Source organism: Abrus precatorius, unplaced genomic scaffold, assembly GCF_003935025.1.
Source record: "Abrus precatorius isolate BTA unplaced genomic scaffold, Abrus_2018 Scaffold9, whole genome shotgun sequence".
Classification (NCBI taxonomy): Eukaryota; Viridiplantae; Streptophyta; class Magnoliopsida; order Fabales; family Fabaceae; genus Abrus; species Abrus precatorius.
Window position 1 is genome coordinate 11,981,056 of NW_020874439.1, and position 25,403 is coordinate 12,006,458.

At 35.3% G+C, this 25,403-nt stretch overlaps 1 protein-coding gene across 1 annotated transcript; it reads left to right on the forward strand.

The window, feature by feature from the left end:
* Positions 1-1,724: 1,724 nt before the first annotated feature.
* On the forward strand, positions 1,725-24,928 carry LOC113850080. Its single transcript, XM_027480436.1, has 24 exons — positions 1,725-1,857; positions 3,006-3,115; positions 3,870-4,035; positions 4,141-4,241; positions 4,374-4,446; positions 4,546-4,681; positions 4,868-5,028; positions 5,263-5,387; positions 5,472-5,571; positions 9,559-9,655; positions 10,772-10,823; positions 11,017-11,118; positions 11,209-11,355; positions 11,526-11,688; positions 11,782-12,015; positions 12,870-13,030; positions 14,008-14,136; positions 15,059-15,176; positions 15,308-15,503; positions 15,668-15,779; positions 15,858-16,012; positions 17,473-18,877; positions 23,612-23,806; positions 24,458-24,928. The coding sequence occupies exons 1-24, from the start codon at positions 1,725-1,727 to the stop codon at positions 24,926-24,928; spliced, it is 4,842 nt and encodes a 1,613-aa protein (XP_027336237.1).
* The last annotated feature ends 475 nt before the right edge of the window (positions 24,929-25,403 follow it).

The window sequence follows — 25,403 nt, forward strand, 5'->3', positions numbered from 1 at the left end:
CTAATGCACTTTATTTCCTTAGCTTCGTTTAAATTGACTTATTGGTCAAGCTTATCTTCTTTTACCGTGATCAAGTTATTTTAATTTCATGCACTTCTGGTCTGTATGGTTTTAAGTATTTACCGTTAATCGACATAACTCGACTATTAGTTCCTAATTCTTGAATTGAATACACGTTATTTGAAAACACATTTTCTATCTTGAACGGGACTTCTCAATTAGGAGACCATTTTCCAAACCTCCTTGATTTTTTGTTGAACGGTAAAATAACTTTCCATACTAAATCACCAACATTAAATAACTTGTATTGAACTTTTTTATTGTATGATCTCAAAATTCTTTCTTTTTGTCGAATCATTTTTTCTAAAGCACTTAAACGAATTTCTTTTAGATCATTTAATTTATCGAACATCAAGGCCCAATAATCGTCACTTGGTAACTCGAATTGCCGCTGTAACCTAACTGATTGCAGATTAACTTCAACTGGTCAGATAATTTTATGGCCATAAACTAATCGAAATGGAGTTACTCCTGTCGCCTCTTTTGAGAAATTTCTGTATGCCCATAATACTTGACTTAGGGTTTCATGTCAATTTCTTGGCTTTGACCCGATATGTTTCTTGATCAACTTGATCAAAATCTTATTTACTGCCTCTACTTGGCCGTTGGCTTGAGCATAATATGGTGTTGATGTTACCATTTTTATTTTCAATGCTTCGAGATATTGGGTTACTTTTCAACCAACAAAAATGGTCCCTTGATCTATTGTTAATGTTTCTAGTATTCCATATCGATGAATTATGAATTCTTCGATAAAATTAACGTCATTCTGAATAACTTCTCTCAGGGGATTGCCTCGGCCCATTTTGTAAAGTAATCTACGGCCACTAGGATAAATTATGAACAAGTTGTTGTAGCCTTCTTTGGTGGTCTCGGGGGTGGCGAACTGGTTGAAAACAACCTCTTCCCATGAAATTTAAATTATATTCACAACATGCAAATATAATTTAAATTTAATTAAGAAGCAAATGCAAAATAAACTTGTTCTATTGATGGGTAATAACAAACCTTGCGCAATTGTTTGGAGTTTCACCAGGGCGTAGAGTCATAAATGATAGATGTGGGGTGGTCAGATTTCTTCCTATTCATCAATTTAATTTCTCCCACACTAAAAACATTATGGTTCTCATTGTCCTCTTCTACAAATCCCATTTCGATTATGTCTGTTTTTTCATCTTTAATTGCAAATGATGGTAACTTAGAAGCTTTAATGCGCTCCCAATAGAGGTTTGACACTGAATATCGTCGATGATATCTCTGCTTGCCCATCATCGACAATCTTTTGAAGAACATCGTCAACTTGTCACCAAAGGCGATAAAAAATTAATTAAAGTAACAAATTTATTAACTTTGATTTTTAAGACTAAATTTTACTATATAAAAAAGATAAAATTTTTATTATATTAAGACTATTTCAAAATGTAAAAGCACAATAAATATTTTTTAATAAAATTAATATTATTAATTACTTAAAATTGATTTTTTCTACTAATTTTAAAAATTAAAATGACTGTTTTTTTTTTTCAGTTCAATTACAAATCGTTGTCGCGATTCCTTGCTTTTTTCTCAACTGCGAACAAAGTCTTCATCCTCTCGATTCATTTCGTTTCGGTATTCGCAAGGTAACGATGAAGTTGTAGGTGGAAACTCGAGGAACGATAACCATGGAGTGGACGACATTGCAGCACCTTGATCTGCGTCACGTTGGGCGTGGCGTCAGACCTCTGCAACCTCACGCTGCTACCTTCCATCCTCATCAGGCACTCGTTGCCGTCGCTATCGGAACCTACATTGTCGGTGAGTGACTGCACTTCACTTTCTTCTTCTCCACGTTTTTAGATTCCTTCGTTCACTCTGCTTATAAAATTTGGAAATGCCTAAATGCTGTGTTTAGATCATTACCGTATTGCGCTGTTTTGAAATTCGGTCATGATAATGAATGAGAACCAGAGGAATGTGTACGAGGCGTACGCTAGATCTTCTGCTGCATTCGCTCCGTTTGTACTTGCAATTTTTGTTTTATCTTCGTCGAACCGATTTCATACTTCCTGATCGATAAATTTCAGAAATTAAACCAAATCCTGTTCCTTGTTTGGATCGATTCCAAAATTGTAAGCTATTTCTAATTGCGGTGTTAAAAGTAAAATGAAGGTTGTGAGAATAATTGCACATTGTCCAATCTCAGACGCAGACTCGTGTTGTCTAATAATACTATTAAATTCTACGTAAGTATGAAATAAAATGGGATGTTTCAATAAAAAAAACAAAAACGACGAGTCAATAAATTTCACACGTGCATGCATGCATGCGTGTAACGTGTATCAGAACATTGTATATGAGGTAAATTTAAAAAGGCTATGGTTCGATTCCCGTGATTCAAGTTCAGGACCAAACTGTACAGTATACATTTACAGAATGAAACCAAACCACAGTTTGTTTTAGTTTAACAGGTCTTCTTAATTTGATTTCGTTTTTAAAACCCAGAGCTAAGTTATAAATTATTCTGTTCTCTATACACGAGAACAAACTTGTGAGAAGCAATGCAGCACAAGCATGGGCTATTGTCAATTTGTCATGATGGAAGGATTAGTTAGCTCATTCATAAATAAACCTAAAACAGCGATATCCAATTTGATCTTTTAGCTAGTCTTTACTGTTCACTAAAAAACCCATCCAGGATTAGATAGACACAGGTACATAACTTTGTAAACTACCATGACGGTAGTGCCTGGTAAATTTTGCTTGACTTACTCTTTAAGCTTTCATTTCTGAAGAAAAACAATCCTCAGGGTGTTGATCCATTTCATTTGAGCCCTCAGTTTCCTGCACCTAGCATTCATGGTTGACCGTATGTAGTAGACTTATGCCTTTTTCTGCTGCATTTATTTGCGTGTCGACATATTTTTGACGAATGTGTTACTAGTGGTTTGTTTCCATGTATGCAGAATTTGATGCATTAACAGGAAGCAAGATTTCCGCTCTTGACATTGGTGCACCAGTTGTGCGCATGTCATATAGTCCCACAAGTGGGCACACTGTAATTGCAATCCTCCAGGTTGACCTTTCCTGAACTTCTATTGTGTGTATGTCGATTTATTTATTTTGTTTATGGTAATTTTTTTTTCTGGTTCTTCAGTTCTCAATGGAACATGTGGACCTTTTTCTCCCTTAAGTAAACAGTTTCAGGAAACGAATTAGGAAATAATAATAAAATTTGCTTATCATTTTGGTGATAGGTGGTGTGCAAGATTTAACAACAAATTGACATAACGGGTTAATGCACGAGATGTGGGCTGCAATTTTTGGTTAATTTTCCTTTTTTTGTCCTTCTAAATAAGAAAAAAAATACGCTAGTTAAAAAAACTTTTTCCATTGTAATTCTTTTGATTGTAGAGTAACAGAGATGGCGTGATGAGAGATTTCAAGTTCTTAGGGTTTTTGGGAAGATAATTTACTAATTCATTTTTCTGTTGAATCATACCTTGATATTTAGTCCCTATCTCATTCTCTGTTCTGGGAGTCTCTTTATTGAAGGGAATATTTATGAGCTTGGTGTTATGTCTTCCTTTATACTTTTATTCTGCTGCTGTCATTCTTTAACATAAAAAGGTGCACTTGCATAAAAGATCCATTCTGGTGAATTTCTGTTTTGTTGGGTAAATCCCCTTTGTCAAAACTTATTCATTTCATTCTATTTTGTTTTCTGAATGTAATGTTGCTCAATCCTGTTCTTTATTAGCTTATATGTTGTGATTTGTGATTACAAAGTTCTTTTATACTTATTACAATGGTTGTTTTTCAATCTGTAGGATTGTACATTACGATCTTGTGATTTTGACTCAGAGCAAACATGTGTATTGCATTCACCAGAGAAGAGGACTGAGCAAATTTATTCTGATACAGAAGTTCATCTGGCATTGACCCCACTACAAACTATTGTGTTTTTTGGATTCCATAAACGGATGAGCGTGACAGGTTGGTTGTCTGGTTTCTCATCCGTGAAATAAAATGTGTTATTGTCAATGGTTTGATTACTAATCCCGATATTTGTGGTTTATACCTGCTTTTGCATAAATGAAGTTGTTGGAACTGTTGAAGGCGGTAGAGCACCCACAAAAATCAAAACAGACTTGAAGAAGCCTATTGTGAATCTTGCTTGTCATCCTCGCCTCCCCGTTCTGGTATGACTTCAATATATTTCTTTTCACCTTCGTAGGTTCATGCTAAACATATTTGTGCTGCAAGAAAGATTTAGTCTTCACTTCAGTCTTTCTTCTTATGTTACCTCAACATTTGTTGCTTTTCTGTCCAAGTATGTGGCTTATGCAGAAGGTTTGATTCGAGCGTATAATATTCACACCTATGCTGTTTTTTACACCCTACAACGTGAGATGATTCCTGACATATTCTATCCGTTGATGATGTGGTTTATAGTTCTCTTGAAAGTCACATCCTTAGTGTTATTTTCATTTTTGTCCAATTCAGTTGACAATACTATTAAGCTTAATGGAGCTGGTGCATTTGCATTTCACCCAACTCTAGAATGGATTTTTGTTGGCGATCGACGTGGTACACTATTGGCATGGGATGTATCAACTGAGAGACCTAGCATGATTGGAATGTGAGTAACAGTGGTTTGCCTATGGTTCAAATTTCCCCATTCTGTGACTGAGACGTTGTATCATGGTTATCTATTTTGAACTTGTTTTTTGCAGCCAATTGTTGGAAATATTTAAGTTGAGGCTTGTTATTTTGGTAACTCTTATTCTTGTCTTGGGCTCTGATGGTTATATTATTGCAATTTCAGTACACAAGTTGGCTCACAACCAATAACATCAGTTGCTTGGCTACCCACGTTGCGTTTACTTGTAACCCTATCAAGGGATGGAAATGTGCATGTTTGGAAAACACGGGTTATAGTTAATCCTAATAGACCTCCTATGCCGGCAAATTTTTTTGCGCCTGCTGGTTAGCTAACTTGACTCTTTCTGTCTCGACTCCAAATTTCATGTTGGTTTTTGATAGTTTGTTTCTCTTACGTTGATTGTCCGGCAAAATCTATGCTGCTACACTCCCCATCCCTTGTACAATGCTTTAACACATAGATAGATAGAGAAGAAACATACCAAGAGTTATCTTGCTTCACTCTTACTGTTCATTTCATTAAACTTGGTTGGCTAATACTTTCTACATTCGATGCAGCAATTGAATCAATTGATATCCCTCGCATCCTTTCTCAACAGGGTGGAGAAGCAGCGTATCCCTTGCCACGAATTAAAGCTTTAGAATTTCATCCAAAATCTAATTTGGCAGCACTCGTGTTTGCAGTTGCGTGCAACCTTTTATATTTAGACTGTTCTTGCTAGTAGTGAATATTGGATATACATAAATTTGTTGTTTTATTTTAACAGAACGTTACGGGTGGAGACACTTCAAAAAATAAAACCAGAAACAATAGAGAAAGGAGGAAGCAACTTTTTGCACTTCTACAAAATGCACGAGGATCATCAGGTGATTGATTTTTATTTAGCTAGAATCAGTGTAATGGGAATTCAGCACTTCATGATATTTCCTATTTCAGTTTGTGTTTCTAGTTTTGCAGCCTTACCACAATTATCAATCTCAATTAGTAGTGCATAACAGCCTACTCCAAATATGCTGTAGTGGGAGGCTTATTCTAAAATTTCAGATACAGATAAAATAATTTATACTATACACATATAAATGCTCAAAAATTAAAAATAATAATAATAATAATATAAAATTCATCACATATTCGTAGTTCATAATTAACAATAAAAAGTCATAGGGTCTTAAGCAAAGGATACAAGTAAATAACAACAAAATGAAGAAAACAAACAGCATGGCTGTAAATAGAAGAGGTCACAGTTGGAGGAAAAGGGGTGCAGTGATTGGAAAACTACTCAAGAAGAGAAACAGGGGGTGGCGCACTTCAGAGCTTGGAAAAGGTAGCTGTTTTTCGAAACAAAGGGTGGGAAACCAGTGAAAGCTGACGATTTCAGATAAAGTCTGAACCGGCGCAAAAGGAAGCTTTTGTTACCCATGGGCATCGGTGCCGCTGTAGCGTGCTATTGGCTGCGATGGCAAAATGCTTCACAATGGCTATTTTGTAGCAGCCAAGGGCCGCGCTGCTATTGTAGTCTGTAGTGCACAACAATAACTATATGCCATACTTCCATAAATCAATGTGATGCATGGTAAAATCTTGACTAAGCGTCAAACATTTTATTCCCTAAAATTTTAAAAGTGTCATTTTAGTTCCTGAAATTTTAGTTCATCACCGGGAACTACTCTTGCTAGCCACCATGTTTTAGGTCAAATTGTATTAGGGGTTTTATTGTAAAATCAGTAGAATAAGACTCATTCAAAAGTTAGTTAAAGTAGTTATTAGGAGGCTTGGGGGAGAATTATAGGAGAAGATAGTTGATGTTAATCCTATATAGGATATGCATGTATTGAGTGACGCATTGAGAAATACAGTGTTAATTGTTTTCTTCTCTCTATTCTGTTTTGGGTACGTGTGTAGAGGTGTGAGTATCCATCTAACATTGGTATCACAAAGCCGGAACGATGGTGACCACGAAGGAGTTAGAAACGTGCATGGACATCGTAGAGAAATCTATTCATGCTTCACAAGAAGAAACCAAGAAGACACTTTTGGAGTTACAACAATCAATTGCGGATCTCGTTTCAGCAGTTACAGCGCTGAATGGGGGCAGGAAACCGATATTAGAATTTGAAAGCCACGGAGCAACACCTGACAATCCTTCAATGGTGCTTGAACAGAACCCAGCTACAATTCCCCTAAACCCTAAACCCTAAATCCTAAGTCAGAACAGTTCTTTGAATTAGAGAAGATGCCGGAGGATCAACGCATTCATCTATTGTTGCTTTCAATGGACGGGAAGGCATTGGCATGGCAAAGACACTATATTCAAAGCTCCAATTTCAACACAAAAACATGGAGACAAATATTGGAAGATGCGGACAATCAGTTTGATAATGCTGGCTACGATGACCCAATTGCAGAATTGGCTCATTTAAAACAAGGTGGTTCTTTAGGAGATTATCTTGAAATGTTTGATCAACTTTTGGCTCGTGTGGTTATTGCAGAAGATATTGGCCTAAATTTCTTCCTTTCTGGATTGAAACCTGAGATTGAACATGCTGTCAGAATCCACAGACCATCAAATATCCAAGAAGGAATCCGTTTCGCACGTTTACAAGATGCAATATTGTAAGAACTTACGAAGAAAATATCCATGAGCAACAATTCTAACAGTGAAAGTCCTAGTCGTTATTCAAGATCTTGGTCTAGTACCAGTCTTCAATAGAAAAGTCCTATAATTACTAGTTTACCTCAGCAACAGTCTCAATCTTCTTTGCATATTGGTTCAACAGGGAACTCCAAGGTATCAAATCAATCAGCTCTGTCAAGAAAGGAAGTCAGTGACAGGATTTCCAAAGGTCTTTGTAGATTTTGTAGAGAAAAGTGGGATAGAAACCATAAACAGAAGTGTAAAGTTTGGGGCAAATTAAATGCGATATTTGCTGCTCAGGAACATCCAGAAGCTGTAGACTCAGATGCTGTTTGTCCTGAAGATAGGGAAATGTTGGAGCACTGTATTGAAATGGCAGAAAATTCGAATGTGCAAATCTCACTCAATGCTTTACAAGGAATCACGGGTGGAACCATATTGCAGTTGAAAGGTGTCATTAAGAAGCAAGAGGTCCCATTTTTAATGGATACGGGTAGCACACACAATTTCATTAGTGAGATTTGGGTTAAAAGATTGGGAATCGAGACAACTCACATAAGGGATTTTCCAGTGATGGTAGCCTCTGATAAAAAGTTGATCATTTCAAGGAGATGCCTTCAGTTACAGTGGAAATTTGATAACCATTCATTTGTGGCTGATTTTTTGGTATTGCCTAGTACTAGTTTTGGAGTCATTCTTGGCATGGAATGGTTTCAGACACTGGGAGAAATATCTTGGAATTGTGCATAGCTTACTATGAAATTCTCATACTTTGATGACTTAATATGTTTGCAAGGTGAAAAACTTAGGAAGGATATGGAAGCCTCATCTGGTAAACTTAAGATTCTGCAAGGACAGTCAGTGTTCCTTGCCACTCAAGATGCTGCATGTTGTGTATTGTCCACTTCACTCAATGCACCAGAATTGTTGACAAGTCAGACAATGGAGTTGCAAATTCTATTAAAAAAATATAATTACACATCAATCATGCCTAATTACTATATTTACATATCAACAATTCTTATTGTTGGTTCAATAGTCTCTTATTTGAATTTTATGTCATTATATGTTTTGTTATTAAGAGTTTTTATTAGCTAAGAGTTTTTCTTGGAGTCTTTTCCCAAGGGATTTGCAACATGGCCTAAGGAAAAGCTTCCTATTTCAAGCTCCAAATCTAAAACATCAATGATGCATAAATCTGAATACAAGTATACAAGTTCTTGAAATCTTCTTGTAAGAGTATCTCCTCTGCCCATGCGTGGGGTATAGTTATTGTCACTGCATGTTAGGATGGAAGGATAAAATCATTCCACAATTACAGGTTACCTATGCCTGTTTGAAATGAAGTGATTTTTCCTAGGTTGAAGAATGTTGTCAAAATTCATTACTTTTCTTGGACATGTCCTTAGAGAATTACATGCTTGTGGAGATTCAAGAGTGATGTTGGAATAAAGCAAGTTGAAGTAAAAACCTTAAGCAAACATTTGTAGTTTTGATGAGTCATGAACTTCGGCTTTTGAAGAATGAAGAAAAAGAAGGATAAATAGATGAAAAGTTTTAAGAATCAAAGACTAAAATGTTTGTTGGTGACAATTTTAAAGACTAAAATGTATAGTGAATGATAATCTCAAAGACTAAAATGTCTAATGAATGAGACTCTCAAAGACTAAAATGAAATGAAAATATATATCATACCACATATGACATTGTTTTTGCCATGTAATCATTCATATATTTTACTTAACGTGACATATCAATATTTTGTTACGTCTATTATTGGTGTCTAGGTCTATGGACTAAAATGCATGACGGAGATGAAAGTTAAGGACTATCATGATATTTTTAAAATTTCAAGAACTAAATGCTAAATGCATACTATTTCAGGAACTAAAATGAGGATTTAGTCTAAAATCTTCTCAGTTTTCATGTTATTTTTCATGGGACACTATATTTACTAAAGCCCATTGTTGTCCTATGAGGTAAATATTACTTTAGATCTTCCTCCCCTTTTTGTGGATAAATTGGATAATATACCATCCAATGTCTTCTCTTTTTTGTACTTATTGCGCTGCCACTTATGTTTTGTAGTCGCTATTTCATGTTGCATCTATCATTTTATTGCTTCTATTAGTGTCGTAAATATCATATTTGCATAATATTTGCTACTTTTATCTAGCTCTTTAAGGAGATATGTGCTAATGGTAGACATCCTATGCAGCATCTGTTTTAAAAGAAAAATTATCAGCCTTGGGTTCATCTGGAGTGTTAGCAGACCATCAGCTTCAAGCTCAGTTACAAGAACATCGTTTGAAAGGGTGAGTTGAAATTTGCGGTTGGGTAGAGGGAAATATAACTGGAATTTTATGGAAAGACTGATGGTTAGAATCGTTGTGTAAATTATATTATGCTTTTGTGACTCTTAATCTCCTACCATTCCTGCTTTGAGTTTTTAGTCTTGAATCTTGATTGGGAATTACTTCCTTATATTTCAATTATGAAGTTGCACTTGACATCTATACCTGCACTTTGGATTTAGTAGCATCAGTTGATAGAATTGGAAACTAGAGAGATAGAGACCAAAGAGCAGAACATTATTGAACAACAGAATAGAAACTGGAGAATAGGATTACCTCCCTGGTGTCTCCCTTTTGCAAAGGATCTCTCCTTTCATATATTCAATCTATCAAATTCACAGAATGCTCTACCCGAATCTGATTTCCCCTATTTATAACCAATCTCTTCTAAATAACTTACTAGCTAGACCATCTAACTAACTAATGAAATAACCGACTATTAGTTGTTCTTATTCACTCTCATTATAGATGAAATTCCTCCTTGCCCTCAAGGTAGAATCAGGAAGTCTCATAGTATACCATTTCTTGCTATTAAGCTCTGAACCACACATCTCTCCCTTGAATCTTGATAGTCTCCTCATTCTCAGCCACTTGTTAATCTTATGCCAAGATAATGATCCAAACCATCCACACTTTTTCTAGGCATTTGTACATGGGACTAAATAGTTGGCCAACTTAAAACATCTCTTTTCCTCCTGTCTTTTGAGATACTTCTTGTAAGGAAGTTGTCTTCTCCCTTTGTTTCTTGACAGAGTGGTGTTAGCAGTGCTGGATCTTGATGTTGATTGAGATACTGTCTTTCTCCTTTTACACTCCTATCTACATGGTGGGTTGAGCTTAGAGTTGTATTCTATGGCCTTGATAACTCTTGCTTTTGAGCTGGGCTTGGAGAATCTACTGATTTGGGGGACCTTGAGTGAAACAGTACTTCTGTTTGAGATTTGTAGCTATTCAAATTGCTTTGCAACTCTCCAATTTTGACTCTTTTCTCCTGTAATTTGTTATCCCGTACCTGCAATTAGTGACATTTCATAATTATGTTAGGTCATTGTTGACAATCTCCTCTCTTCCTTGCAGCCACAATCATCTTACAATATCAGACATTGCCCGGAAGGCTTTTCTTTACAGCGTATATTTCTCTCTTTTTTGGTTCTTTCTTATGGGCCCAAATGATGAAATGGCTTAGATGTGACTCTGAAGTTTGACTGACAAATTTGATGGCTCAAATTTCCTTATGATCCTACACTTAATCTCCTATGAAATCTTTTGAAAAGCCCTTTGTTCTTTGACTCAAATTTGTACTTGGTGCATTTTACTTGTAGCATTTTATTGAGGGCCACACAAAAAGTGCTCCAATATCCCGCTTGCCCCTCATCACTGTTCTAGATACCAAGCATCATCTGAGAGACATTCCAGTTTTACAGGCAAGATTCCTGTGACAATTTGATTTTGAGATTGATTTATGTTCCTTACACATTTCTTTTTAATCAATTGATACTATTTTGCACTATCAGCCATTTCATTTGGAGCTAAATTTCTTCAACAAAGAGAACCGAGTTCTACATTATCCCATCAGGGCTTTCTATGTGGATGGACCAAATCTTATGGCCTATAATCTCTCATCTGGATCTGAGGGTATCTACAAGAAGCTTTATAATTCGGTAATGTAGAGAGAATAGTAAGTTTGATGAGTATTATGTTGTCTCTCTGAAATCTATCGATATTAATCATATTATCATTTGCACAATACTGCTATGTTATCACTTCTTTTATTTTTCGACTGAAAACTGTGTCTATATTTAACCTTCTGATGTTCAGCAATTTTGTATAGATTCCTGGGAGTGTGGAGTATCAAGTAAAATTATTGATTTACAGTAAAAAGCAACACCTATTTATTGTAATCTATGATTTTGTTGGTACTACAAATGAAGTTGTACTCTACTGGGAAAATACTGATACAGTGACATCAAACAGCAAAAGCACCACAGTGAAAGGTATTTATATGCGTGGAATACATATATTTTCTCTTTCTGCCAAAGTTTGGTCATGTGTAATGTGCTATAAATCATTCAAGTAATTGTCTACAGGTCAAGATGCAGCATTTATTGGTCCCAATGAAAATCAGTTTGCTATTCTTGATGATGACAAGACAGGGTTGGCAGTATATATGCTACCAGGAGGGGCCTTACAAGAAGCTAAGGATAATGAGAAACAACTTTTTGAAGAAAATCAACCTACAGAAGCTAGTGTTGGATCAATTCGTGGCCCAACACCATTTATGTTTGAAACTGAAGTTGATCGTATCTTTTCTACTCCTTTAGGTGCTTGAATACATTCATATTTACATAGTCATGATATGTTTTAGTGTGTGTGAGGGCATGGGATCCGTTGATACTAGTGTAAATTAGATCCATCTTACCCAATAAATTAACCTTTTATAGGGGATGTAATTCTCACAAATTCACCACGGGATTAAACTTTGTATTATATGCAATCATGCACATAAAATTTAATATTAGAGACCTTTTTTACTCCATTAAAAGTTTGTAAGATATTTGTATACTGTACTTTTCAAATAAATTGAAATATTTACCATTTTTATGTAAAAAAAAAAAAACTTGTTTAAGTTTTTTGAAATTTAGCTTGCAAGATTTACATAATTATTAGAAAATTGAGCATAACTCACTCCTAAAAATTTAGCTAATAAGAAGAGGGTTACTCAAGCTTTATAAGAAGTATTCTTATTGTATTCTTAAGATATCTTAACACATTTCTGTCACACCCTTGATTAAACATTTGATGCATAAAGTTTGCAAGACTGAACATCTATGGGTGACCCAATATTCAAAGTGAATAAGCTTTGATACTATATTAAAACATTAGATCTAACTTACTCTCAAAAGTTAACTCAAAGAAGGGTTACTTAAACCTTATAAGGAGTATTTTGACTCGATTCTTAACTGATTTGGGACATCTTAACAATATGTTCACTTGTATTTCAATGGTCAGTTTGGTCAAAATAAATATCTAGAAGAAATCATTGAGCATGAGTATATCAAGTCTTAAACTAGTGTTAGTTGATGCTCACCCTTACACACCGATACACACATTTTTACATGCTTACCAATAGTTTATTAGTAGCATAAAGTGTTGATTTTATTTTTTCTGTTTTTAGATTCAACTTTGATGTTTGCTTCTCATGGGAATCAAATTGCATTAGTAAAGCTCATACAAGGGTACCGCCTTTCAACTTCATGTTCCAACGGCCATTATTTATCAACTAAGAGTGAGGGGAAAAAGTCAATCAAGTTGAAAAGAAATGAGATTGTACTTCAGGTATCATTCAGCATGATTATTGAATTATGAATTTATGACTTAACTAGTAGTGGTCCACACCTGCTGTGTGCAATTAAGTAGAAAGAAAAGGTAGAGATTAGAGTGAGTAAACCAAAAAGAAGAAAATGGAGAGAAATGGAAGTGTGGTTGTTTAAAATTGATTTTTCTAAAAAAAGTATTTTATAACCATATAATTTAGATTAAATATTTCTTTAGTCCCTCATAAGTATAAATTTGTCACTTTTGTCCCTCATAGGTACTGTTAGTCAATTTTGCTTCTTAAGCTCTAAATTTTGTAGGCTCCTTTCTTACTTCTTGTGGAGGTGAAATTAACCAGAATCACAACCTCTAGTAAAACAGAATTGATCAGACTTGGCCTTGTCAGTATAAGCAGTCTAGTAGTCTACTTAAGCAACTTCAATTAACACAGTCACTGTAAGATTGAAGGAGGGCCTGAATTGTTGGTGATTGTGAGGGACAAAAGATAAAAGAATTGTATTATGCACTGTCATTGTCAGTGCTACTCCTATGTTAAATTGCTATGGATCTCTCATGTTCTGAAGCCGATTATGGGTGGACTAACAATGTCAAAACCTATACCACATTAACATTTTCATAGGTAGAATTTAAATTCTAGACCTCTGCCACTGTTCAGAAGCCTCCCCAAAATTGTATAGAGGAATAGGTGTGTAGGCTGGTTTGCATTATTATGTATTAAGTCATTGCATGTATGTTTATTTAGGTAATTTGTTGCCTCTGTTCGGAGATTTTTCCCTCATCCTGTAGGTTGTTACAACCAAAGGCCTTTTCTAATCACTTACAAAGAAAACTGAGGGCCTCTGTAGAGCCTTGCCACCATTTGGTAAAGGTCATTACTCGTTAGTTCTAGGATTCCTTGTTTGTGGAAATAATATCTCAAATGATATTCTATTATGGTTCAACTTGGTAACAAATCCATGTTTGTTCAAATTTGGCAGGTGCACTGGCAAGAGACTCTTAGGGGTCACGTTGCAGGAATTTTAACAACACAGAGAGTTCTTATTGTTTCAGCAGCACTTGATATACTTGCTGGCACTACAACAAATTTTGACAAGGGGCTTCCTTCAATATCCATATTTTAAAAAAAATTAAATCAAGGAACTATTTATTCATATTAAGGATGTGCTTGATTGATTGGGTGGAAATTTTGGAAGAAAAATGAGGTGGAACCTAAATAGTACTCATTTATACTTGAAGCCATAACTTTGGTTGAAAATAATGTTCACTCTGTTCTCTCTTTCTACCTTCCCACTTTTCACCTAAGCCGAGCAGACCATAAATTTCGTGTGTCGCTTGAATATATTCTTGTTTTTAAAAACCTTTGTTAGAAATGTAATGTTAAACTATGCATGCTTCTTCACCTAACAGCTTAAGCTAAAGGTATTGTTGTTTCTGATATAGTATCTAAGCCTCTATGACTAATGATCTAAAGTTCGATCCTTGCCACCCCCATTCTGATAATAAAAAAGGTTTAATTTCAGCACAAGGTAGTTGGGCTAAGCCTAAAAGGACTTAATTGTACTTTTAGTCTATTTTTAGTATGTACAATTTTAGACTCTAAACTTTTTTTTTTTTTGCTAATAGACTCTTTAACTTTAATTGCTCACATTTAGCCTCTCTAATTCTTCAAATATTATTAAGTCCTACACCCTAGATTAAGACTTTTATTATATTTTATACACCTTATTTTGTATTTTTATTTAAATATTTTGTCTTTATTTATTTGTATAAATCAATGATGGGTCGTACTTCCATTATGTTTTTATTAATTATTAGATAAAATTTTGGGATCAAAGACTTAAATATAAACATTTTAAAAACTAGAAAACCTAAATATGAGTAATTAAAACAAGGACCAAAATTTCACATATATTAAAATATAGTCTCTCAAAGTGTAATTAAGCCTAATATAAAACTATTCATGTTTCTTCAACTAACAACTTAAACTTTTGAGATTGTTGGTTCACAACAACCTTAACTGATGCGTACTTTAGATCACTCTTATGGGTTGGGCCTGCTCTCCTTTTTTCTACTGCCACTGCAATCAGTATACTTGGCTGGGATGGAAAAGTGAGGACTATACTGTCAATTAGTATGACATATGCAGGTAATTGTCTTACTGCTTGCTGGTATATTGCAGTATATTAGCCATCTATTTTGTCAATTATTATGCTGGTTTTTTTTTGTTTTTGGTGTTGTATTGTCCTACTTATGTATTTTTATAAATTCCTTAAGCAGTCTTGGTTGGTGCTTTGAATGATCGATTGTTGCTTGCTAGCACTACGGAAATAAATCCCAGACAGAATAAGGGATTTGAGGTCAAAAGCTGTCTTGTTGGTCTTCTCGAGCCTCTTCTTATTGGATTTGCCACAATGCAGCAAAGTTTTGAGCAGAAGCTTGACCTGTCAGAAATACTGTACCAAATAACATCAAGGTTTCCTTCTACATTACCTATGAATCATGACCTCCTTTTAGAAAAACCTACCTCCTTGCTACTATACAGGGTTGACAATTTTAGACTTCAAGTCCTTTTTCACATTTCTTTATCTATGTTAAAGCTGGTAACAATTGACACATTAAATTCTTATTTGAATGAAGGTTTGACAGCTTGCGCATAACACCGAGGTCTCTGGACATCCTTGCTAGAGGTTCTCCTGTTTGTGGAGATTTAGCTGTGTCATTATCTCAATCAGGTCCACAGTTCACCCAGGTAAGTGATAGAATTCTTTGTCTTGGCTTTTAGTTATAGTCTATCTATCTTCTAAGGATGCTGAGTTTTTTACATCAGGTGATGCGGGGTGTCTATGCTGTGAAAGCTCTTCACTTTTCCAATGCTTTATCTGTTTTGAAAGATGAATTTCTCCGTTCAAGAGATTATCCACAATGTCCTCCTACATCTCATTTATTTCATGGGTTCAGGCAGTTGGGTTATGCCTGTATCAGGTTGGTAGTGGGAACTCAGAAACTTCAAAGTTCTTATTATGCTGCCATTGTATCCAAAGGAACTACTGAAAATTGATGATTGTGTGTTCTATCATTATTAATGTACTTGAATTATTATTTGTTATTATTGGTACGGTTTTATTATCCCAGCCATTAGCTAAGCTATTATATACCTAAACTTCTGTGTTGTATATGAAAGCTGTAGATTTTTCATTAGTATTAGTATTATCTTTTTAGTGGCTGTTGCATTTCATCAATTAGATAAGTTAATGAATCTGGGCTATTCTTGTGTGAAGTAAGAATGCAAGAATAAAATGAACTAGAGTTACTTGTTATATAGGATTGACTAGCACCTTAGCATGTTGAAAGGAGCCAGTTAATCTATTTTCTATAATTATCAAATGAATTCTCAGAGCATGTGGAGGTCACTTTCAAAAATATTATCTTCAAGGAAACATGGTAGACCTCCTATGATGGGTATGATAATTTAAAATAGAGGGTTTATATGCTAGTATAATTTCTATATGCTTGATGGTACTCAATGTTGGGTGGTAAAGAGTTATAAGAACACAAGCTTAGTGTTGCAGAGATGACTTGTTGCAACAGATGAGTGAACATACAAGCCAAGATAGGATTAGGAATGAATGTTAAAGACAAAGTAGGGGCAGAACTAAATGAGAAAATGATGATAGAATCCAGCTAATGTGAGAAGAAGACCACTAGAAGCCTGATAAGAGTGGACCAGGTGGAGGATAGCCCCATCATTAATTGCATCGGAGATGATGAAAAACCCCAGATAAAATTCATTAAAAAGGACATCTAAAACTTTGTAAGAATTTGGTTCATGACAAAACATATTGGTGACGTTTAATCCATGTAGCTTATCTAACTTAGTAGGAAAAGGCCAAGAATGCTTTGGTGGTTGTTCTATGATTTTTATTAACTTATCTATCTAGCAAAATTTGTTTTACCTTTTCGTTATTTAACATCTCCTGTTCAAATTAGCTTTGGGCTCTGCTTGTTTATGTTTTAATAATTCTGATCTTTTATAATTCTGGTCTAAGTAAAGATCAGTATTAGTTTCTTATTGTTGATTTATAGCACCATCAATATTAACTTCGACATGCATGCGTCTGTTAACATCGACCTATGGTTTGAGGTTGTTGAAATTATAGAGTTTTGGAAGGGAAGAGGTTAGAGGATAGAGAGGGAGGGAGGGAGAGAACTGTGAATAATATACTAAATAATTGATAGATAGTTTCAATCCCTTATCCTAACATTCTCCTATTTATACTAATAACTAGGTCAAAGTACTTGTACTGCTAGTACAAGGCCAATCCCACCAGCAGTAGTTTGAAATTACTCATACAATTGATGAGATGATGTATAGATGGTACTCTAGTTCTTTGAATAGAGTGATTTAAAAGTTTGTCACTTTTGTAATTTAAGATTACCTGCAGGTTTGGTCAGTTTGATGGAGCAAAAGAAACTTTTGAAGTTATTGCAGATTATGAAAGCATGCTTGATCTGTTTATATGCCACCTTAATCCTAGTGCCATGAGGCGTCTTGCTCAGAAGTTGGAAGAAGAAGCTCTTGGCTCAGAATTGAGGCGACATTGTGAAAGGATTTTACGGGTTCGATCTACTGGATGGACACAAGGCATATTTGCCAACTTTGCTGCAGAAAGTATGATTCCTAAAGGACCTGAATGGGGTGGAGGAAACTGGCAAATCAAAACCCCTACTAATGCAAAGGATATACCTAAGTGGGAGCTTGCTGCAGAGGTGACACCATACATGAAGACTGATGATGGTACTATTCCATCCATTATTGTCGATCATATTGGTGTGTATTTAGGCTCAATTAAAGGACGAGGCAATGTTGTTGAGGTAAAGGAAGATAGTTTGGTTAAGGCCTTCATCCCAGGAGGTAATGATATCAAAGCAAATGGTCTTGAACTATCTTCAGCTAAATCCATATATAATCAACAGGTTGATAATTCCCGAGGTGATTCATTAATGCGTCTGGAAGGTCTTAACAAACAATTTGCCTGGTCCTCTACTGATGAACAGGCTAAAGCAGCAGAAGAATTTAAGAAATCCATGTATGGAGCTGCTGATGATGATAGCAGTAGTGATGAGGAAGGAGTATCAAAAACTAAAAAGATACATGTTAGAATACGAGACAAGCCAATTGCCTCTTCTACTGTGGATGTGAATAAGATTAAAGAAGCCGCTAGTAAATTTAAACTAGCTGAAGGGTTAGCTCCATCAAGGAGCAGATCATTTAACAGTGGGTCTCAAGATCTTGGCCAGATTTTGTCTCTGCCACCTGCTCCTACTGGAATAGCTGGTCCTACTGTTTCAACTCCTGGTGACCTGTTTGGTACAGATGCCTTGACTCAGCCAGAATCAATTTCACAGCCAACTGCTGGGGTTGTAAGTGGGGGAGTTAAAGCAGGACCTATTCCAGAAGACTTCTTTCAGAATACAATTCCATCTCTTCAGGTTGCTTCTTCACTGGCTCCTCCTGGGACATATCTCTCTAAATTTAGTGCAGGGGTTCAAAGTGGCAAGGCAGCTCCTGACCAGATTAGTGCTTCTGATGATGATGTTGGTCTTCAAGGTAATGTTCCTCCTCAAGCTGTTCAACAACCTGTGATTCCCACTGAGTCCGTTGGACTTCCTGATGGTGGTGTCCCTGCACAATCCTTAGCCCAGGCTACAGTCATGCCCCCATCACAGCTGCTGGCACCAATTTCTAGCCAACCTCTTGATCTTAGTGTACTTGGAGTCCCAGATTCTTCTGATTCAGGAAAGCCTCCTCAAACCAGTTCTCTGCCATCTTCTGTACGACCTGGACAGGTATAATAAATTAATACATGCATGCCTATCCATTTACATGTTTAATGAGTAATGCTTTCTAGCCAGAGTATTAAATATATTTTGTGCTATTTCTTTTTTTGAGGTTCTATGGTATTTTCCATGGGTATTAGGAGAAAATATGGGAAGACATGCAAGAATTAGATCTACTGGATTAACTGGGCATCTAGTATATACAGGGAGTATACAGAGAGGAATACTATTTGTTAGAACTAAAAGAAATTTAGAAAACTATGAACTTGAAAGCTGAAACTCACATTTTTATTCATACTAACAACCTTTAAATACAAGAAAGTCATAACTTAAAATTGATTCTAATTCTACTCATTAATCTGAAAATAAATCACAAATAAAACTATCCATAAACGTGTAACGTCCCATTAACACTTATAATTTTTATAGTCATAACTCATAAAGTTGGAATAAACATTAATAATACATACTAATTCAAATTCTCAACACTCCTCCTTGCATCAATAGCTATTGATTCCAAGTTTCTTTCTCAAGTTTTGGAACTGTCCTTTTGGAAGTGCCTTTGTGAAGATGTCTTCAAATTGGTCTTCTATCTTGCAATATTCCAATAAAACTTCACCTTCTTTATGAACTTCTCTAAGAAAATACACCTTGATATTGAAGTGTTTTATTCTTCCCATGAAAAACAAAATTATTAGAAATGGCAATTGCTGCTTGATTATCTACAAACACTTTAGTTGAATCTGTTTAAACTACTGGTAGATCAATTAGAATTTTCCTCAGCTATAAGGCTTGATTAATAGTTATAGTAGCAGCTATAAACTTTGCTTCAGCAGTTGATTGTACCACAGTATCTTACTTCTTTGAGACTCAAGAAAACCAGAACCAAATGTAAAGCAATAACCATAAGTGCTTTTCATTTCATCCAATGAACCTACCCAATCACTATTAAAAAACTCATGAAGATTAAATTCTTGATTATGCTTGAACCAAACTCCATACCCAAGAGTTCCTTTGACATATCTCAATACATGTTTAGTAGCTTAAGATGCACTTCACTTGCACAATGTAAGAATTTAGAAAGAACACTTACAACTTACAAAATACTAGGTCTTGTTGCTGAAAGATACATGAGACAATCGACAAGACTTCTAAAATACTAGCTCTAACTTTTGAAACATTGGAGCACTCATAGGCTTAAAGCTCTCCATTTGAAACTTCTTGAAAATTTCTTTTGCATAGTTCTTCGAACTAATAAAAATTCCTTTCTTATCTTGTTTGACTTTTATGCCAAGAAAGAAAGAAACTTCTCCACAGTTTGTCATCTCAAAGATTTTCATCATATTTTGCTTGAACTCTTCAACAAATGCAGTATTGCTTCCTATCACTAATAGAGATTCACATACAAAGAAACAATTAGAATCTTAGAATTCAAGCATTGCAAATAAAGAGTTGACTCACTGAGACTTTTTGTGAAACCATTACTCAACAAGTACTCATCAATCCTACTATACCAAGGTCTTGGAGCTTGCTTTAAATCATACAAGTCCTTCTTTAGCAAATAGACCTTGTCTTCTTGTCGTGTAAGTGCAAAGCCTTTACGCTGCCCAACATATATCTCCTCCTGCAAAAATAATCATTGAGAAAAGCAAATTTTACATCCTTAAGCATATCCCTTCATTACAAGTCTGGCTTTGTGCTTGTTAATGGAACCATTTGCGTTGTGTTTGATAAACACCCATTTAACACCATTAACATTTTTGTGTTGAGGTCTAGGAACCAATTCCCAAGTGTGGTTCTTAATCATTTTAAGCTCCTCCTAGACTGCAACAATCCACTTTGGATCTTTTTTAGCTTTCAAAAAAACTGCAAGTTCTAACATAGCAACATTACATTTTTAGTAAATTTCAGACAGTAATCTGGCTCCTCTTACAGATGGATCATCACCATAGAAAATCTTCATCTTTAAAAGAAAAACTAAGAACTTGCTTCCATTCATCTTTCTCCCAGTTCCATTGTTTATCTTTAGCAAAATAAACATCTTTGCTTATTAGAATCTTACCAATTTGTGGTTGGAAAATTCTATAAGCTTTTGAAGTTGTGCTATAGCCAATGAAAATTCCTGCTTCTATCTTTTTATCTAACTTATCTCTTTTCACTTTTGGCACATAAGTAAAACAAATACATCCAAAGACTTTAAGGTTTTGAATAAAAGGTTTATAGCCATACCATGCTTCATAAGGAGTTTTTCCTTGCTCTGCTTTTGTTGGAAACCTGTCTAATAGAAGCACTGCAATATTTGCAGCTTCAACCCATAACTTCTTTAGAAGTCTTTTCTCATGCATCATGCTAGCCATCTCTATTATTGTTCTATTCTTCCTTTAACTCACTCCATTTTGTTGTGGAGTGTAAGGAGTAGTAAGTTGGTGCTTAATCCCAATCTTTTCACAGAAGAAATTAAATTGCTCGGAGGTGTACTCTTTTCCATTATCAGACCTTAGAAACTAAATTTTACCGTCAACTTGATTTTCAATCCAAGTCTTGAACCTCCACAACACTCGTGCAACTTTAGATTTGAATCTCAAGAAATAAATCCAGCACATTCTTGTAAAATTATCAATAAAGGCAATATAATATCTACTCTCTTGTAAAGGCAATCCGGGTTGAGGTCCTCCAAGGTCTGTATGAATCAATTGGAGTTTTTGCGAAGCTGTCTATCTTGCTTGTGGAAATGGCAGCCTAGTATGCTTCCCATATTGGCACGCACTACAGCTACTTAAGTGATCTTCCAATGATGGCAAGCCATTCACAATATTGTGCTTCTTCATGTTCAGTAATGCAGCATGGTTGAAATGACCCATTCTATTATGCCAAAGTTCAGTGACATTAATTGAACTTGAAACAGCAGCATGCACTTCCTCCATCAGATCTAAAAAGAAGTTTTTTCCTTTCATTTTGACCTTAAACAAATCTTGCCCACTTGCATCTTTGATCAAACACATTTTGTATTCAAAAAAGACGTTGTAGCCTTTTTCAAGCAACTGGACAACACTCAACAAATTTTGACTAATATCAGGTACATAAAGCACATAAGTGATTATATTTTAACTTGAGAAACCTTCAATTGCAATAGTGCTCTTTCCTTTTACAGCTATGCACTCTCCATTGCCAATTATAACTTTTGAAATTGTGGTCCAGTCCAACTCTTTGAACAATTCTTCATCATAGGTCATATGATGTGTACATCCACTGTCAATTAATCAACTTTTACCATTGTTGCTGGTGGCAAAACAGGTTGTTACAAATAACTGCTCTTCACCTTCTCGTTGATTAACCACTTGAGCCTAAATTTGAGACTGCTTTTTGTTCTTGCAAATTTTTACTATATGACCAAGTTGGTTGCATCTGTTGCAGCGAATGTTAGGCCTCTTCTAGCATCTGAAGTGAGGATGATTCCCCTTTCCACAGTGCTAACAAGGAGGATGATTTGGCTTCTCATCTTCTCCTTTACTACCTTTTTTAGAACTCTCTCATTGCTCAAGTTGCTTCCTTGAACCATCTTTTTCTTTCCTTTGTAGCCATGACCTTTTGTTTTTGGGCTTGCAAAACATATAACAATTCTGTCAAAATGATAATTGACAAATCTTTTGAATTTTTCAAAGAGGAAATAGAGGATTCAAACCTCTCAGGAACAGTCACAAGATTTTTTTGAACAATTCTCATATCAAGAAACTCAGTTCCAAGTAACCTCACTTTATTTACAATGCTTAGAAGTCTGTTAGAATATTCTTTCATTGTTTCTGACTCCTTCATCCGCTGCATCTCAAACTTCTTGATCAAATTCACCACTTGCATTCCTTTGACTTTCTCATTTCCTTCATACTCTAGTTTAAGAAAATCCCAGATAGCATTTGCCAATTTCAAAATCATAATTCTAGTAAAGATTGTTGGAGAAACAACAAAAAATAGGCAAGATTTTGCCTTCAATTTTTACTGTTTTCTTTCCTTATGAAACCTGATTTGAGTAAGCGTTGGATTTTGTGGTAATTGTCCAACCTCATAATCCTCCTCAACAACCTCCCAAAGGTCACTTGTATCAAGAAAAGCCTCCATTCTAATTGCCCATAGGTGATACTTCTCATCCTAAAAAGCTGGTAGTGTTATGACTAGGTTATAAGATTGCATTTTCAATTCTCAATGTAAGTGTTTAGATATTTGGTGGGACTCTCAACCTTATTAGGTCCCTCAAGAACAAATAAAGCTTTGTTTACCAAAATGTTGGAACTAAGAAATTTTAGAAGGCTATGAACTTGAAAGCTGAAACTTACATTTTTATTCATACTAACAACCTTTAAATACAAGAAAGTCATAACTTAAAATTGATTCTAATTCTACTCATTAATATGAAAATAAATCACAAATAAAATTATCTATAAATATGTAACAGCAGGAAATTAGAAGCAAGTGGGGACTGTAACAATCTGCACACATGGCAGGTGGGGCAGGGACCTGATTCTGTTAGTAAAAGAGTAAAATTAGGGGGCGAGGATTGAGGAGTCTTAGTATCACATCATTTTCCTCGTGTTTTAATATTTTGTACAAATCATTATATGATGCTAATATCAGAAGCTGGAAAAGGAACTCCTTGAGATTTATTTAATAAAATCGTGTTCTAGTTCTGCTTTCCTATTACTGAGCATGTGCAGTTTCTTTTTCTGTTCCCAATCTCATGGCTCATGACAGGTTCCCCAAGGGGATGCTGCTTCTGTATGTTTCAAGATTGGACTTGCTCACCTCGAGCTAAATCATCTTTCAGATTCATTGTCTTGCTTTAATGAAGCTTTTCTTGCATTAGCTAAGGAACAGTCTCGTGGAAGCGATATAAAAGCTCAAGCAACAATCTGTGCTCAATACAAAATAACAGTCACTCTTCTTCAGGTACTATTACTGTGCTTCAAATTCTAACAACATGGATAGGATGGCCTCTGACCTAAAATAAATTAGATAATTGGGCTTATGTTTCTCTAGGCCACAAGGTAGCATTGTCATAAAACTGTAATTACTGATTTTCCATGCTGTGAATATTTGTTGTTATTTAAGTAAGCAATCCACTGACTTCAAGATAGAAAGCATTAAAATGTTTCACATTGGCTAAGAATATGGCCAAAGTAGTTCTTACAAGTCTTGGAAATTCTCTTCCCTTAAAATAGTTTTTGAGGTTGAGTTAGGTCTGATCCATTTTTAATAGCAAGAATAAAAAAAACAATAAAAAAAAGGATACAAGAATCTCTGTCACTGCCTTTATTTGAAGAAAATGTGTTTTCCCCTTAATATGAAACCCCCAGGTTAAGGTTTTCAATTATATTTTATGGTCTAAAGTCTAAACGGCAAGAAAGAAAATAAACCATTGTCTACACTCGTAGTGAATTGAACTTCTTTTTTTGTTTTGTTTTTTTTTTTTTTTTTGTGGATGTCTTGCGGTCAATCAGACCTGGTAAATTATATGGAAATCTTTTAACAATTATGGCCAAATATTGCGCTTTGCCTCGGAAGTCTCTATTCCTTTAAAAGCTGTCTTGGTGACTGCAGGAAATTGGACGTTTGCAAAGAGTTCATGGTTCAAGTGCAATCAGTGCCAAAGATGAGATGGCTAGACTTTCACGCCATCTGGGTTCATTGCCTCTTCTCGCTAAGCACAGAATAAATTGCATTCGTACTGCCATAAAACGAAATATGGAGGTGCAAAATTATGCATATTCCAAACAAATGCTAGAACTACTATTATCTAAAGCACCTCCAAGCAAGCAGGAGGAATTTAAGAGCCTGATCGACTTGTGTGTTCAGAGGGGTTTGACTAACAAATCCATTGATCCATTGGAAGATCCTTCACAATTCTGTGCTGCCACATTAAGCAGGCTGTCAACCATTGGATACGATGTCTGTGATCTATGTGGAGCCAAATTTTCAGCTGTGACTGCACCTGGATGCATCATCTGTGGAATGGGAAGCATCAAAAGGTCAGATGCAGTCACAGGGCCAGTTCCTTCACCATTTGGTTGAGTAATCAAATGCACTCTTTTAGCGTGTGTTCCCTTGCCAAGCTGTTGTATAGAGAAATGCTACTTCGTTGTAGGAGGGTGGAGGGATATTCAACCGGAAAAAAGTTTTCCGCCGAATCTGGAAAAATCATAGTTTTCTACATTTTGTGCACACAGTTTTTGGGTTTTGTTGTGATTATTTGTGATTTTTTAGTTTCCTTCCAGGTGATGCTTTCTCTGTAATTACTTATCGCAGAATGTTTTCCAATAATTTTGTGAAATATATTAACCCTTTGTGAAGATAGAAACAAAATTGTATATAGCATGATTCTATATTTCTATTATTAAGTAATGGATTCATTTGGCGTCATAATACATCATCTCTTGGTGTAGAATCAATCTAGATTGTCAATGAAGGTTAACTGAACAATAAGATAGAAAAAAAAAAAAAAAACTGAAGATTATCAACAAATGTTATTACGCACGCACCTATAATT

Bases quoted from the DNA above. Each gene is read 5' to 3' on its own strand.
- LOC113850080 (XM_027480436.1), top strand. From the start codon at position 1,725: ATGGAGTGGACGACATTGCAGCACCTTGATCTGCGTCACGTTGGGCGT. The intron at 12,016-12,869 runs GTGCTTGAATAC...TTCTGTTTTTAG, and splicing joins TATCTTTTCTACTCCTTTAG to ATTCAACTTTGATGTTTGCT. The intron at 15,504-15,667 runs GTTTCCTTCTAC...ATTTGAATGAAG, and splicing joins CTGTACCAAATAACATCAAG to GTTTGACAGCTTGCGCATAA.